Genomic DNA, 15,148 nt, shown 5'->3' with positions numbered 1-15,148 from the left:
TTAATCGTGCTTTAGACTTTAGGCTACGCCTGCGGCGTCACGTGTGTTTATATGCTGCACGTGTTGTCCGTCTGCAATAAACAATTATTTCCCTCGTTCTACCCTTGCATAATGTTGGGTTCTGCTGCATTCGAACTGTATATAGATAGGGTTTAGAGAAAAGAGGATGCAAGGCTGTTGGATTTCAGCATAATAAGGAAAGGTTTTACCATAGGTTACGGTAATCGAACGTTGTGTAACTACGTTATTTGTAACCAGTCGATGCAAATTACCGACGTTCAAATGCGCCTACAGATTTGAACGTCGCAATAGTAAGATAACCATGGTGTTTCAAATCTATTCCTCATTCAGAAAACTTGTTGATTGGATAGGAAATGGATAGAATTACTGAAATGTTTTATGGCCCCCTGTTCATATATATTAATGCGTTCACAGTTGCAGTTTATACACCTCTGCTATTAACAATCACCAAGACGAAAAGATTCATGTGGCGACACGGTTATATTCTGAATGAAAAGTATTATTATGACAGTCACAAATTTTAAGTGCAATTAAATGAATGAAAAATAGACACCGAAAAAATTGGGGGCCAAAGACAGAGATAAAAACTTGTATGTTAGATATTTTAACAAAAAAGTGATTTTCATACAGATTTGATCAGTTTTTATAAAAAACCTAAAAATATATTTACAATAAGGCTATTTGCTTCCAACAATGTAGATGTGAAACTCACAGTTGTATCAGACAAACTTTGTTTCTTAAATTAAAGTGAACTTTAAAAACAAAAACTTTGGCGCATAAATGAAAAATTCTTGAGAAAACAGATTCATAGTCAGGCATATTTGCTAGCAAGTTTTTCCATTGATGGTTTGGCAAAGGACCCAAGAAAGGAAAATAACCACTTGGGTAACTTAAAAAAACTGGGAATATATTCTGCAATCCAAATATGTCCAGATCCAGCAAACATCCCCTTGAGACTTCTCATGCTTACTGGGTCTTGGCCTGTGTAATAGTAAAAATAGTTTTATTTAAGAAAAAAAAATATAAAAAAATTATCTCAGGCAACAATAGGATATTGCTAAACTATTATTGCAACATCATTCTTCCATGGGGCCTGGTTCACTACAAAGTACAAATTTAACGCTCTTTGCAACTTTGGGGTTGCTTTGCCCATTTTACATCTATTGCATGAACATATACACAAACATCTTGTTGACCTTATGAAAAAGTATTTTAGTAGTATTTCTGACAATATGACCAAATTACAAAAGTCATTGTTACCGTCTACATCCTTCAAGTCAAACTCCCCAGCAATGTCACTTGCAAGCAAAACTTGTCCAGACTTTTTCATTATGTCTGGGTCTAAATGTAACAAAAAAGCTTTGTAATATGCAACATACCAAAAACACATCCAATTTTAAAAACTACCAATCTTTTCATTTTGTCCAAAAAACGTTTGAACTCACCAAGAAGCAAACTTGCAATGCATTTTCCAGTAAACTCTGTTGTTTCCCCATGTTTAAACAACCAGGTAAGCTGTAACACATATTAGATGTAAAAATGATAGTGTAAATAAGAACAAAATTTGATTTAAGAATTTTGAATACTCAACAGCGCTTTTTGAAGCCATTAAATCAGTTTCTTTAGCAAATATTTCAGTTTGAACTGGTCCTGGCCACACGGATACAAATGCAACATTGTACTTTTCAAGATCGTTTGCACAATCTTTGGCCATTCTGTCTTTCTGCGGAGTTAAGTTTAAGATTAGTGGTTTCTTCGAAAACTGTTTAAAACTTGGATGCCTAATACAACTTGAGAATGAACTTACAGCTGTTTTGCCAATGCCATAGGCAGGAGTTAGAAAATACAAAATGCCACCAACAGAGCTTATGTTTACAATTAAGCCTTTTCTTCTTTTTACCATCATACGTGAAGCATGAACAGTGCAAATAAAGTGGTTTCTGATGAAACAAAATAATATCAAAATATTGTCCAGGTCTTTACCCAAGAAGCAAGTTTTACCAGTGTACATATCAATCACTGCACCAACCCTGCATAATTAATCCTTTCTTACTGCCATATTAAAATGATGAAAAGCATTATGTGGACTAATGTGAATCAAAAATGTACTCCAGATCCAACAGTTTGCATCCTACAAATGACTAGAAACTTTTTTTAAAACAAAAAGGGAAGTGTGTTGATTCAACTACATTGTAGGCAAAATTTCATTATTCCATGATAGCTGTTAAGCCTGGCAACAGCAAGGATTGAAGGTAAATATGCTTTTGACAAACCCTCAATGCCTACCTTATTTCTGTCCCTCAAACATTTTGTGATCAAACAATAAAAAATATGTGAAAAAAACTCTGTGGTGTACCTCAATCCAACTTGATTAACTTCATCCCAAGCATCTATTTGATGATCCCAAAAACACTGCTTTGCATTTTCCAACAACCACTACGCAATAAAATATGTAATTAGGCACTACATCATTCATTACCATCACAGTATGAACCAACTATATTACAAAACAATGTAAAAAAGTCATCTAGTGTTCCCAGGAGTATCAAGTACTTTTTATTTTTTATATTAACAATTTCTAAGCTTTTGGGTGCAATGGACCCTTTTAATAAATTATTACTTTTGTGGACCCCAACATGCAGTTTACTCAAAGTTCTATTAAAAACTTGCCCAGACTTTTTGTCTTAGGAAACACATTGCAAACCTTTAAGTCTGAGAATCTAGGTTAAAAACCTGTCTTAGGCCTATTTTCAATAACATCATAAACATGAGGAAGCAACTTACACTAACAGCTGAATATGCATTGTTGACCAGCAGATCAAGTTTCCCATCATACTCCTTGTCGATTAAGTCAAAAACCTTTTCAACTTCAGTATCATTACTGTGATCACATTGCACTGGAATAATTTTTCCACAAGCTTCCCTCTTTTTTGCCTACAAGTGGTTTAACAAATGTGGTGTCACTTGACATATAAAGTTACCTGTAAATATAGTAATAGCTCAATTTTGAACAGACTTTTGTTAACAGTTTTTAAATAGTTTCTAATTTTTTGTGGGTGTAAATTGCCATTACCTAAACTCTTAGATAAACAAAACAATAGTTTTGCCTGAAAAAAAAAACTATTTTACATGTTTATTGCATATGAGTTGAGTTAAGATTATTTCACTTATTGATGGAAAACATAGCAATCCGCTAGCATTAAAACAGTTACCAATCTGGATAGCTACACAATGTTCAAACATAACAAACAACAAAAAATACAGGGTAGGCTTGGTGGATTTATTAGTTACACCTTCAATACAAGATGTTATATGGCAGGAGTTTACAACAAGAAAGAGTTTGATGCACAGTTTGTTAATATAGCTGAGAAAAAGTTTGGTAGAACAAATTCAATGTAGGCCGAATAATCTTCTGTATTAGATACAGTGTGGCATTCAATTCGAATGCAAAGATAAGGGACATGAGTTGCAGTAAAATAGTAATACTCAGCAGTACAAGACCGAAGTATATTTACTATTTGGTCCAAAATTGCTAGTGTTTCATATGCTATCAATACAGTACCTCATCTACCACAAGTTCCAGCTTTTCCGAGTTTCTACCAGTGATGTAGCATGTAGCCCCATTGACTGCCAACTGAAGAGCAATTCCCCTTCCTATCCCACGTGAAGCTCCAGTAACAAGGCACACTTTCTCTTTCAAATATGGCATGTTTCTGTTTTACCCTGTAGTACAGAAAATTTACCTGCTGATGAGATTCAGTGTTATATTCTGAACATTCCATGCTTTTCAAACATACGGGTGTTTGTGCTGGATCACAGAAAAGGTATTGGTCCAAAATATAATCACTAATGACAATATTTGAGTTTGATACTGTTTCTTATTTTTACACATAGTAACCTCATTTTAAAAGAGCAGAAACATATCCTGAAACCTAAAAAAATATTTTTGCATTACCTAATGCATCAGTTAAAGGAAATAATTTTAACCATACAAAAAGCCTGTTGTATACAAACATACAATCTATTGCAAAATATATGAAAGTAACCTGGTGCATAGTAATTTACAAACCTTGCAACTCATGACTTTTTGCTGATGGGCTTGAACTGACTTTCATTTCTGTCACATGGTTTATGATTAACTAACCACAAACATTAAAACCACACATTGGCATTTGCATTGTTTACTGAACTTGACAAAGGTGGGATTGCCTTTGTGTTACGCATGTTTTAATAATTATGGCACAAAAAAGTATGTGTATGTGACGGTAGTCATATAAAAACTGTGTTATAATCTTAATGTAACTTTAGGGTGTCTGAGCATTTTCTGTGTTAAAGATTTTGTTCTCACAGACAAAGCTAAGTAGCTAACCACCAAAAGCACATAAAGTATTATATCACCACATAAAAATTGCAACCTAATCAACTATGAACAAAAACATTGCAAGTTTTTAATGAGAAGGAAAAGTTTAGTGTGATCAAAGGTTGTGACACAATTTCACTTGTTTGTTAGCTTTAGTGTAATCAAATCAGCTATTTTTACTACATTTTCTATAGTAAATCCTACAAGTATAACAGAATTGTCCTGTTTAGATAAGTGCAGGCAGGGTTCTGGCGCTTTACTGCTACATTTAGAATGTATAATAGTCGTGTAATTTATTACAAACATTTGACTGCAAATTTACAAACACAGTAAATAACAACCTCTCACCCCAATTTGAGAGTAAAAAGACACAAAAACACAATAATGTGGGCATCATTTTTAGAATCATTGAGCTGAATTCAATTAAGATTTATACAGTAATTTAAAGTAAAAAAGAACAATTAAACTCACTGAATGTATGGATGATAAACCTGCAGAAATAGGATGAAAGATTGCATACATAGTTTTTTTTACATAGTTTACCAAAATAGATACTAATATGGAAATTTTGTTTAAACCAAGTCAAATATGCATGTTGTATTAGATATTTTGATTGCATATATCATTATTTAGCAAAACTTTAATGTACATTTGTCAAACTTCATAATTATTCAAATGATTTGAACAAAATGAAAGATTGTTAGTATTCTTTGGGGTAGTTAGGCATATTTGCTGGCATCTTTTTTCACAGGAGTTTTGGCAAGAGACCCAAGAATGAAAAACAACCATTTTGGCAACTTTATGAAGCTGGGAATATAGTCTGCAATCCATAGAGCTCCAGATCCACCTAACATTCCTTTGACACTTCTTATGCTTACTGGGTGTTTCTCTGAGTAAAATAAAAAAAGTTTTGTCATCTGTTGTATAAAAACTAAAAGTAAACATGCTTCGATAACAACATGTTTTTTCAGTGCGGTTGATCTTTTATGAAACCGTTTACCACTGAAAAGCTTGATAAAGTGACAATGCAATTAAAGTTTTATTCATCGTTGACTTGACTAGTTAAGCATTAACATTTGAGGTAAAGAATGTCAATTTGTTTGTGCCACAGTACTCTTTTATAAGTTTATTTGACACAAAAAGATAACAAATCATATCAGCCACAAGCATAGTGCAATAGTTTATTTTTGACTTGTTTGATGATAGAGCAGTAACTTTTAAAAAGACAAATTCAGTACAACATTTGTCAGAATTTTTTTTTAAGTTGGTTGAAATAGCTTACTTTTTTCGGTCATCATCCGCATTAATTTACCATTTACTTTTACATAATTTGAGTTTGTTGGTAGACAAGTATGTCAACTGTAATGTTATTGCAAATTCTTTGGGTGCAACAAAATAAATGTAAAACTTGGTTTAAAACAAATGTATGACAGACAGACATAGATACCCCAGAAAATATCCTCCTGAGTAACACTTTGTTAACACTCCTTTATAGGAGAATTAAAACTTAAAACTCAAGATGACTTGCTAGATTGTGGTTTTTAAATTAAGCAAGAAATAGTCAGTGGTACTGAAATAGTTTACAAAAACAAATAAAATCCATGTTACCGTCTACATCCTTTAAACCAAACTCCTCTGCAATGTCACTTGAAAGCAAAACTTGTCCAGACTTTTTCATGATTTTAGGGTCTGAAACATGTAAAATAAAATCCACTGCAAATTGAATGTACAAAAGTTACAACACAGCACAAACAAATACACAGGTATATTTCGTATTTCTGTTGTGTCCAATCTCAAAATAAAAGAGTATGAGGAAATCCAACATACACTATTACTCCACTGCAAACAGATGATTTGATTGTTTGTTTTGTTTTTATTGGAAGTGGATGGGTAATGTCTGAACTCATTAAACTCACAAAAAGTTGACTATTAAACTGTATGTTTTTGTTGAAGTCAGTTGAATTAATCATTTTTTATTAAATTTTTGCAACTTAAAAAATGAATTTAATTAAATTTAACCCTTTAAGTTTTACTGGTTTAGAACAGTGGTCTTCAACATTTTTTTCTGATAGGGAGAAAAATGTTTGAAGGAATGCCGAAACTGAAACTATTTTCATGTAAATATGCCCACTTAATTTTCAAGTAGACATTAAATATTAGTATTCAGTGTGCATTATTACACTCAAATTCTAGAACCAATAAGCTTTGCTTAATTTGGCTAATCTAATTCTTGTTAAAGCTCACCAGTTTGCAGAAATCGGGAAAGTTATATATCTTTCCCTGTACCCACTGTATTATTTTGGACACAATATGTCACTCATGGGGCTCTATCACGTAACAATGGGTTGGACAACTTGTGTTTTATTGGATGGTCATACAATAAACCTACACTACTGGACCAAAATTCTTTTAAAGAATAAAGCAACTTTGCATCATACTCATTGCGAGAATAAAACATTCAATCAGTGGTCTTCAACAAGGATAAAAATGAAACAAATTATCAAAAAACTAGCAACATCAAAGTCAGTAAGCAAACAACAGGGACTTACGGCACCAGACGCAAAATTGAATGTTTATGCATGCTCAACTTAGGAAATCTGATACCTATCAGTCATTGCATGCTCTGCTGAAAACAGTCAAGCTAACACACATTTCGCTTCTGACCATGTCATATCATGAATGATATAGTCCTAACAGACAAAGTAATAGCCCCAAACAAATGTAGTGACTTACCAAGAAGCAAACTTGCAATGCATTTTCCAGTAAATTCAGTTGTTTCTCCATGTTCAAATAACCAAGTGAGCTGTTAGACATTTAAAAATGAAAAACAGTGGCACAAAAATACAATTTAACAAGTGTGCAAAATACTCAACAGAGCTTGTTTTCAAAGCTAATTCCGCGTTTATTAATTCCGTCCGTACTGGTCCTGGCCATACAGACACAAATGCAACGTTGTATTTTTCCAAATCCATTCCACAATCTTTGGCCATTCTGTCTTTCTGTAAAAATATTTTTAAGTAGGTGTTGTGTCTTTACTAAAAGATTTTTGAACCTCCTTATGGAATATTTGAATGATTGCTCTTTAGCCATTCGATATTGTTTGTAAAAATATTTTAAATTAGCTATTGTGTCTTTCCTGAAATATAATTTAGACACGTATTTGAATCACTGGCGTAGAGTACGGGGGTGCCGCGCACCCCCGGCCTTGACCTTTGTATATATGGGGCGCCGTTGTCGAATAAATTAAGTTGCCGCAAGATAGCTAAGTTGCAGCAAGATAGCTAACCTGCAACGAAACATAGCTAACTTGCAGCAAGTTAGCTAACTTGCAACGCTAAGTTGCGGCAAGATAGCTAACTTGCAACGCTAAGTTGCGGCAAGATAGCTAACTTGCGACGCTAAGTTGCCGCAACTTAGCTAACTTGCGACGCTAAGTTGCCGCAACTTAGCTAACTTGCAACGCTAAGTTGCCGCAACTTAGCTAACTTGCAACGCTAAGTTGCGGCAAGATAGCTAACTTGCGACGCTAAGTTGCCGCAACTTAGCTAACTTGCGACGCTAAGTTGCGGCAAGATAGCTTTCTTGCGTCGCAAGTTACCCGGTGCATTGTGGGACATCTCCATACATTTAGATATGAATTTCCCACAATGCACCGGGTAACTTGCGACGCTAAGTTGCCGCAACTTAGCTAACTTGCGACGCTAAGTTGCCGCAACTTAGCTAACTTGCAACACTAAGTTGCGGCAAGATAGCTATCTTGCGTCGCAAGTTACCCGGTGCATTGTGGGAAACTGAAACTGGTTCCAGCAACGTGGTTGTAATACCCGCGAAATATGATGTTTAATCCTTTTGCTCATTCATATCGTTTCATTGCACTTGAGTGCGTATGTATTCTGCTATAAATACATAATAATAGCGGTTTGGATTGTATGATGGAATCCAACGATAAATACGTGCAATTAGACTTGCAAGAAGTTGTAAATCAGTTGACTTCAGTTGTTACTACACTATCAAGGCAACAAACCGGACGCGTTAGTGCTAATACTTGTAGAACTCTTACTGGACAATCAACTTCCAGGAGTGGACAGGTGCATCACCAGGGGACAAGGCAGACAAATAATGTATGTAAAATCACATGCTATAGATTGCTAAGCATGTTTGTATCTGTTTATACCTGGGGTTCCTGCGCCAAAATGCCTTTGCTTTATATGATATTTGTGATGTATTGGCAGAATCCAACTTTTGATAATGACAAAAATGAACCAAGTCATTCCACTCTAACCGATAGTGATGATGAATTTCAACCTGTAAGCTTGCATGTTTACATTTGTATTTGGATACATGTAAAAAATATTATACATGGTTTTTGCCTGTTTCAATAGGAGCGAAAGAAAGTTTTCCGTCCATTTAATTCATACACAGGAAAAAGATACACACCAACTGCAATCAAAGGAGGTCGTAAACTATCTCTTAAAAATAAACAAAAACAACGGTACGGTTCAAGGACTGTGGTGTGCATACCACTTCAAGAGTTTTCCCAAACAATACAAATAATGAATGGTGAATGGTTTATGGCTATACCAAGATGCCAAAACAAATTAAAAACAATGGGTTTGCACCATGTTTTGCAAATTAACAATGCATGGAACATGACTGAAATGAAAACAGCAATCATCAACGCTTTTGGAGAATGCTTTTCACATTTTTCTGCTTTTGACTTCTTGGTGCACAAACCAGGCCTTAATTTACTGACAAAAGCAGCAGTGGATGATAACTTTATGTGGAATGCCAGAGCAGTGCTTGCATTAAATACTAAAAAAATATATATCTGCACAAAGGATCATCTTGCAATCAAAACTGTGGAAATTGCAATTAACCGTTGTGACATGGTATGTTAGTTTTACAATTGCCATTTATTCTTTTGTACATTAACCTAATATATTAAACTTCATTCTTTAGGAATGCAATGATACTTCCAACAGTTCAAAAGGCAATGTTTTAGAAGATACATCAAATGAATGTTCTGAAACCACTGCAGAATCTTCAGTTTACAAGTAGAAAAAATACAGAAATACATAACAAATTTGCAAGTTAAATCTTTTTTCTGTAGTGAGTATGTCAATCTCATTGCGAGTTGCAATGAAGAATTTAATTGTTCGAGTGATGACAGTGATGGGGACATCCAGCAGGCCATTCAAGAATCTTTGCTTGGAGAACCATCCATATCAGAGTCAGTTACATATGTATTTATATTTCCTTTAATTTTTGTCAATAATGTACACTGCCACCAACGAATATTTACATTGCAGGAAATCCGAAAACAATGTCACCGCAGAACAGTGCCTACAAACTTTGCAAGAACAAATTGATGAATCAGCTGTCAACAAGTTTCATGTTATTAGGTCAAACATATTAGATGGGGCTGTGCGAACTGTCAAACGCAAATTTTTTAAACCAATGGCCAGTATTAGTGTTGAGTTCAGTGATGAAAATGGCCAATTTGAAGGAGCAGTGGATGCTGGAGGTCCAACTAGAGAATTTTTGCGCCTGGTAATGCATGCAATCACGAACAGTATAATTTTCGAAGGAAAAGAAAATAAAAGATTTCTTACTCACAATCCGATAGGTAATACTTTAAATACTTAAACATTTTTTACAACATAGCATTTTCATGTGTATTCTTTTATCTAGCTGTTGCTAAAGATTTGTATTACATCTACGGAACTCTCATATCTCTCACACTACTGCATGGTGGCCCAGGTCCAAAATGTTTTTCTAAGCTTTTGTACAGTCAAATTCTAAATCTCCCGAGGGACTATATGGAGGCTCTAACGGATATGACTGATATTGGTTGTGAATATATTTCTCAGCTTCAGAAGGTAAAGCAATTTTCATCATTTCCTGTTTGTATATATGTGTGTATTTGTTACATAGTTAACTTGTTTTGCTTATGCAGATACATGATGCAATATCCCTTGATGAACTGAATGATTGCTTGATGGATTCATTTAACTTTTTGAAATTAGCTGGTTGCCACACACATTGCACAAATTTAACGGGTAAAAATGAAATTATAAAGACTGCAATGAAGTTTTACACAGAAGGCAAGTCAGAACCACTTCACAGGTTTGTTACAATCAAAATTGTCATTTGCAAGTTCAATAAGGTTTGTTTATTTTTAGGTTTAGTTTAGGCCTAAACCAAACTGGCCTCTTGGAGCAAATGAAAAATACACCAAATGCATTTAAAATGCTTTTTATTGCAAATGACTGCAGTGATCCGCTTTCAGGAAATAAAATTATAGCAATGTTTTCCCCAAAATTATCTGAATCTGGAAGCAACAAAAGACATAGGGAAAACCTGGTGCTAAGCTGGTGGAGACACTTTGTAGATGAAGTGGGAGGTACTTTGACTAATATTTTGTTATATTGATTGTTGTGTGTATTATCTTAAAATATTTTTCATTACAGAAAAAGATTCTGAATGCTCGCTTCAAGGTATCTTAATTTTTGCCACTGGGGCAGATGAAATACCCCCATTAGGATTTTCACCACCACCTACTCTTCAATTTACTGAATTGTCTCATTTTCCCCTTGCAAATACATGTTCCAATATTTTAAGCATTCCATTGCAGCATGATGATTATGAAGCTTTTAAAAGTAAAATGGAATTTGGCATATGCAATTCACCCGGGTTTGGCCGAGTTTAAAGCATGAAAAAAAAATATACCATTGTACTGAACCGTATATTGTATCTCATATGTGTCAATGAAAATGTACATGACCAAGCAATTTTAAAATTCTGCTACATTTATTTTTATATGAAGTTGCTTTACCTCTTGATTGTGATTATTTTAGCTACATGTAAGTGATTGTCCTTTTTTATCCACTACAAAACATATTTACACAACTTATTTTAATTGGATGTTGTGTCAATATTTCATTGTGAATTTCATGTCCTTTTGAATAACCAGGTTTTTAGTTTATTGCTGTTAAAAGTCACTGTAAAAAATCATGGCATTAGTATTTGTGTATCCTTAAACAAATGTATAATATACCTCTTCACTGTTCTGCTTGCAATGCCACACACTGTCACCTCATGTGCCACTGTCCCTATTGTCATATTGCTTGCCACACTCATATTCCACCTGCTGCAGTATCAGTTCCAAGCTGAAAGTATTATCCGATTTATTTCTTTTCACATTGCCATAATAAAAGCATTAAAAATCAGCACATGTGACAAAAATGAGCAGAAAAGAAAAAGCAGCATTTATTGTTCTGCAAGATAGTTGTTGACAAATCGAACAGCACATTTATATTTATCAATGTTGTCACTTTCTTGGGTTATTGCTTCACTCAGGCTTTGTTTCACATCTTCTGGCAACTGTAACCAATCAGTATCCACATCAACATTGTTAGTACTGGGATATGTTATGTCATCAACTTCAATCTCATCACATGGGTTTAAGGCTTGAAGCTGCAATAGGTGACGGTTCATGTGAAAAAGTTGTAAAGGGGAATAATAGTTCTCAGTGGAGAGTAAATGATGGTTGGCACCTTCTACAAACTCTGCCAGCCTTTTATTTATGACATCTTTATATACAAAATGAACACAAAAAAGCTCTATCAAACTTGTAACATCCAAAAAGTTTGAATCCTCAAGGTATGTAAATTCATTGTGAAATCGATTTACAACTTGTGAATTGATGTCTCTGTTAAGTCTTTCAATTCGTTGGTTATGCACTGAACTTCCTGCAATCACACATTTACTGTTAAGTCTTCTTTCATACATATACCTCCAGACTTGAACATTTTCACCACCATAATCACTTCTTACTTTTAGTGGCAGGCCAAATTTTGCCACAGCATCTTCAAACAAATTCAATACAGTCCCTGACCTATTATTGTCAGCGCAGTGACAGTATGTAATTAACCTGCTGTACCCATCAATTGCAGCATGAATCACAAACTTCCATCGAATCAACTTGTGGGTACCATCTATATGCCAAATGTAATTCGGACAGGGAACAGAATATTTCCTTCTAGCAATTGTAGTCAGTTGCCGCGCTCTTATTCCCTCTTCATCAACTCTGTGCAAACTTTGCCGAAGCCTTTTTCTTTGAATGAAAATGCCCTGTGCTTTAAGATGTCCATTTACCATCACTTCACCAGATGAGGGATGTTTTTCTTTTAAATTTCTTAGTGTAGTGTCAAGTTCTTGATCCGAAATTGAGCTGGAAAAAAATAGATATAAGTAGTCCTTCACATAAGGGTAACCTTACTTATGTTTTAAAAAACAATACCTGTAAGTAGGTATGGACAGATTAGATTCACTTATCACTTTTTTCAGTGTTGGTCTTGAAATGTCAAGCAAGCGACAAATCACACTGGGTTTTATTCTCAGAGTTAAAAATTCTCTTAGGTGTTCCACATCAACATTCTTACGATGGCGTCCCTATATGCATAAAAAGTAAATAGTTTAAAAAGCTAATAAATTAAAATAGTTAAAAAACTACAAACAAATGCCTACCATTTCAGCTGTTCTTTTAAGTCTTCGTACAAGCCAAAAATGTGTGGGTATCGAAATTCCATTAAACAGTCCATCGTATGACCACATGTACATGTGTTGCCGAAAATGAATGTACAACCACAATGCACCGGGTAACTTGCGACGCTAAGTTGCCGCAAGATAGCTATCTTGCGACGCTAAGTTGCCGCAAGATAGCTATCTTGCGTCGCAAGTTACCCGGTGCATTGTGGGAAATTCATATCTAAATGTATGGAGATGTCCCACAATGCACCGGGTAACTTGCGACGCAAGATAGCTATCTTGCCGCAACTTAGCGTTGCAAGTTAGCTAAGTTGCCGCAACTTAGCGTCGCAAGTTAGCTATCTTGCGGCAACTTAGCGTTGCAAGTTAGCTAAGTTGCCGCAACTTAGCGTCGCAAGTTAGCTATCTTGCGGCAACTTAGCGTTGCAAGTTAGCTAAGTTGCCGCAACTTAGCGTTGCAAGTTAGCTAAGTTGCCGCAACTTAGCGTCGCAAGTTAGCTATCTTGCGGCAACTTAGCGTTGCAAGTTAGCTATCTTGCGGCAACTTAGCGTTGCAAGTTAGCTAAGTTGCCGCAACTTAGCGTTGCAAGTTAGCTAAGTTGCCGCAACTTAGCGTCGCAAGTTAGCTATCTTGCGGCAACTTAGCGTTGCAAGTTAGCTAAGTTGCCGCAACTTAGCGTTGCAAGTTAGCTAAGTTGCGGCAACTTCGCGTGGCAAGATAGCTATCTTGCCGCAACTTAGCGTCGCAAGTTAGCTAAGTTGCCGCAACTTAGCGTTGCAAGTTAGCTAAGTTGCGGCAACTTCGCGTCGCAAGATAGCTATCTTGCCGCAACTTAGCGTTGCAAGTTAGCTAAGTTGCCGCAAGATAACTTAACTTGCGGCAAGTTAGCTAACTTGCAACGCTAAGTTGCCGCAAGTTAGCTATCTTGCAAGTTTTTTGTTTGTTTTCAAAACGGCCTTAAGGCGCCGTTGTCGAAAAAATTAAGTTGCGGCAACTTAATTTTTTCGACAACGGCGCCCCATATGTATAACGTCAAAATCGCATCCTTTTTCAAGTTACGTCGGTTTTAGAACGTGTTTCCAGCTAAACAAATGCGCCCACACTCATGCCAACAGACGTCGGTCGAAACGTAACAATTGTAATTGTTTCGCAATAAACGGGTATTTTAATGCAACATAAACATGACATAGAGACTAACGTTTTAGTATTATTTGTGGCAATAACTTTCTGCAATAAAAAATAACTGGGAAATAGTTAAAAATAAATTGATTCCTAAGCGTGTTTAATGTCCGTTTGCAAAGCACTGCAACGGTCTAAACTTGATCCAAGGTGACCTAAGTTTAGGCGTCAGTAATACATAGTCAGTATATTTAAAACGTGAATTGCTTTTACTTTTATTTTCCGCCGTAACTAAATCGTTAAAAAATTGCTGATTCGGCAAATCGTCCTTTCGTTCCATCAGACAGACGCACAGCAAATGTTCCGATCGAACACAAACAAATTGTGTCAAGTGACTATTTGCAAATTAAATTTATAGAAACTACAGGCTAAAGCACGTAAAAGGTGGTATTTGGTCCTATACCCGTACAAATACTGCACATGGCATAGGCATCGGCGTCAATTATCAAAAGTCGCACCCCCGGTATTTTTTAAAACTCTACGCCTATGATTTGAATATTTACAGTTCATGGTTGCACAAATTGTTGACTTGTACCTTTGCTGTTTCTTGTAAAAATTCATTCATATATGGTTTGATTTTATTTAATTCCATGTCAAACGTCCCAGAAAAATGGCAAAAGTTAACCTACCCTCTCAGATTTTGTTAAAAATTGGTATTCTTATAGAACTTTTCACCACGATTCTTAAAAACTAAGTTTGAGAAAAAATGGTCGAGAATTGACAAAGTTATCATGAGGGAGGTACACACCGATAAAATATACCAGAAATGCATGATCATAACTTTAAACCACTATAACTAGTTGTTTAGTCAGTTTAAAAATCTCTATATTTGAAAAATGATGCTACCCAGATGTATTTTACAATATTTCACTGGTAAAAACACGTTGACTCCTCCGCTCCCCCAGCGTTTGGGGGGAAACGGAACCCAGTTTTCATGTTCACTCATGTGTTACAAAAACTTTGGATGCCTGTATCTCGAAGTGCACAGGAGTGATTGCATTGTGTAATACATCATTTGAAAGCTCTTAACTAGCAGA

At 35.3% G+C, this 15,148-nt stretch overlaps 4 protein-coding genes across 7 annotated transcripts; 1 reads left to right on the top strand and 3 right to left on the bottom strand.

The window, feature by feature from the left end:
• Positions 1-78: 78 nt before the first annotated feature.
• On the bottom strand, positions 79-4,594 carry LOC145234621 (dehydrogenase/reductase SDR family member 1-like). Of its 3 annotated transcripts, none has more exons than XM_080099331.1 (8): positions 3,584-4,594; positions 2,806-2,955; positions 2,378-2,457; positions 1,829-1,961; positions 1,613-1,744; positions 1,467-1,536; positions 1,282-1,362; positions 79-1,002 (listed from the first exon to the last, which is right to left on the bottom strand). In XM_080099331.1, the coding sequence occupies exons 1-8, from the start codon at positions 3,728-3,730 to the stop codon at positions 833-835; spliced, it is 963 nt and encodes a 320-aa protein (XP_079955457.1). In that variant the 5' UTR covers positions 3,731-4,594; the 3' UTR covers positions 79-832. The 3 variants fall into 3 exon arrangements, with proteins under 3 accessions (XP_079955457.1, XP_079955455.1, XP_079955456.1); XM_080099329.1 differs by having other exon boundaries at positions 1,613-1,961; positions 3,584-3,744; positions 3,819-4,594; XM_080099330.1 differs by having other exon boundaries at positions 1,613-1,961; positions 3,584-3,744; positions 4,091-4,594.
• Positions 4,595-4,657: 63 nt separating this feature from the next.
• LOC145234625 (dehydrogenase/reductase SDR family member 1-like) lies at positions 4,658-14,781 on the bottom strand. 2 transcript variants are annotated; one of them, XM_080099337.1, is made up of 5 exons: positions 14,647-14,781; positions 7,255-7,380; positions 7,115-7,184; positions 5,990-6,070; positions 4,658-5,270 (listed from the first exon to the last, which is right to left on the bottom strand). In XM_080099337.1, exons 1-5 carry the CDS (start codon positions 14,701-14,703, stop codon positions 5,101-5,103), a joined length of 504 nt encoding a protein of 167 aa, XP_079955463.1. In that variant the 5' UTR covers positions 14,704-14,781; the 3' UTR covers positions 4,658-5,100. The 2 variants fall into 2 exon arrangements, with proteins under 2 accessions (XP_079955463.1, XP_079955464.1); XM_080099338.1 differs by lacking the exon at positions 14,647-14,781 and adding an exon at positions 14,325-14,384.
• On the top strand, positions 8,090-11,610 carry LOC145234616 (uncharacterized). Its single transcript, XM_080099325.1, has 10 exons — positions 8,090-8,502; positions 8,614-8,688; positions 8,764-9,270; positions 9,341-9,435; positions 9,492-9,611; positions 9,691-10,007; positions 10,073-10,260; positions 10,338-10,507; positions 10,564-10,784; positions 10,852-11,610. Exons 1-10 carry the CDS (start codon positions 8,311-8,313, stop codon positions 11,088-11,090), a joined length of 2,124 nt encoding a protein of 707 aa, XP_079955451.1. The 5' UTR covers positions 8,090-8,310; the 3' UTR covers positions 11,091-11,610.
• Positions 11,552-13,176, bottom strand: LOC145234620 (uncharacterized). The gene is made up of 3 exons (XM_080099328.1): positions 12,911-13,176; positions 12,684-12,835; positions 11,552-12,614 (listed from the first exon to the last, which is right to left on the bottom strand). The coding sequence occupies exons 1-3, from the start codon at positions 13,001-13,003 to the stop codon at positions 11,651-11,653; spliced, it is 1,209 nt and encodes a 402-aa protein (XP_079955454.1). The 5' UTR covers positions 13,004-13,176; the 3' UTR covers positions 11,552-11,650.
• Positions 14,782-15,148: the final 367 nt, after the last annotated feature.

The sequence above is a fragment of the Phallusia mammillata genome, chromosome 6, assembly GCF_965637545.1.
Source record: "Phallusia mammillata chromosome 6, kaPhaMamm4.hap1.1, whole genome shotgun sequence".
NCBI classification, from domain to species: Eukaryota; Metazoa; Chordata; class Ascidiacea; order Phlebobranchia; family Ascidiidae; genus Phallusia; species Phallusia mammillata.
This window is presented reverse-complemented; position numbering and strand designations above follow the sequence as displayed.

What these genes read in the sequence shown, in the direction of transcription:
- LOC145234620 (XM_080099328.1), bottom strand. Translation starts at nt 13,003, where the DNA reads ATGTACATGTGGTCATACGATGGACTGTTTAATGGAATTTCGATACCC. An exon ending in TTAAAAGAACAGCTGAAATG is followed by an intron (nt 12,836 to 12,910) that starts GTAGGCATTTGT and finishes TTATGCATATAG; the next exon opens with GGACGCCATCGTAAGAATGT. An exon ending in CTGTCCATACCTACTTACAG is followed by an intron (nt 12,615 to 12,683) that starts GTATTGTTTTTT and finishes ATTTTTTTCCAG; the next exon opens with CTCAATTTCGGATCAAGAAC.
- LOC145234616 (XM_080099325.1), top strand. Translation starts at nt 8,311, where the DNA reads ATGATGGAATCCAACGATAAATACGTGCAATTAGACTTGCAAGAAGTT. An exon ending in TCTTACTCACAATCCGATAG is followed by an intron (nt 10,008 to 10,072) that starts GTAATACTTTAA and finishes TCTTTTATCTAG; the next exon opens with CTGTTGCTAAAGATTTGTAT. An exon ending in AAGTCAGAACCACTTCACAG is followed by an intron (nt 10,508 to 10,563) that starts GTTTGTTACAAT and finishes GTTTATTTTTAG; the next exon opens with GTTTAGTTTAGGCCTAAACC.
- LOC145234625 (XM_080099337.1), bottom strand. Translation starts at nt 14,703, where the DNA reads ATGGAATTAAATAAAATCAAACCATATATGAATGAATTTTTACAAGAA. An exon ending in CATTGCAAGTTTGCTTCTTG is followed by an intron (nt 6,071 to 7,114) that starts GTAAGTCACTAC and finishes TACATGTTTCAG; the next exon opens with ACCCTAAAATCATGAAAAAG. An exon ending in TGGTTTAAAGGATGTAGACG is followed by an intron (nt 5,271 to 5,989) that starts GTAACATGGATT and finishes TATTTTACTCAG; the next exon opens with AGAAACACCCAGTAAGCATA.
- LOC145234621 (XM_080099329.1), bottom strand. Translation starts at nt 3,730, where the DNA reads ATGCCATATTTGAAAGAGAAAGTGTGCCTTGTTACTGGAGCTTCACGT. An exon ending in TGGAACTTGTGGTAGATGAG is followed by an intron (nt 2,956 to 3,583) that starts GTACTGTATTGA and finishes AACCACTTGTAG; the next exon opens with GCAAAAAAGAGGGAAGCTTG. An exon ending in GTTAATCAAGTTGGATTGAG is followed by an intron (nt 1,962 to 2,377) that starts GTACACCACAGA and finishes TTGTTTCATCAG; the next exon opens with AAACCACTTTATTTGCACTG.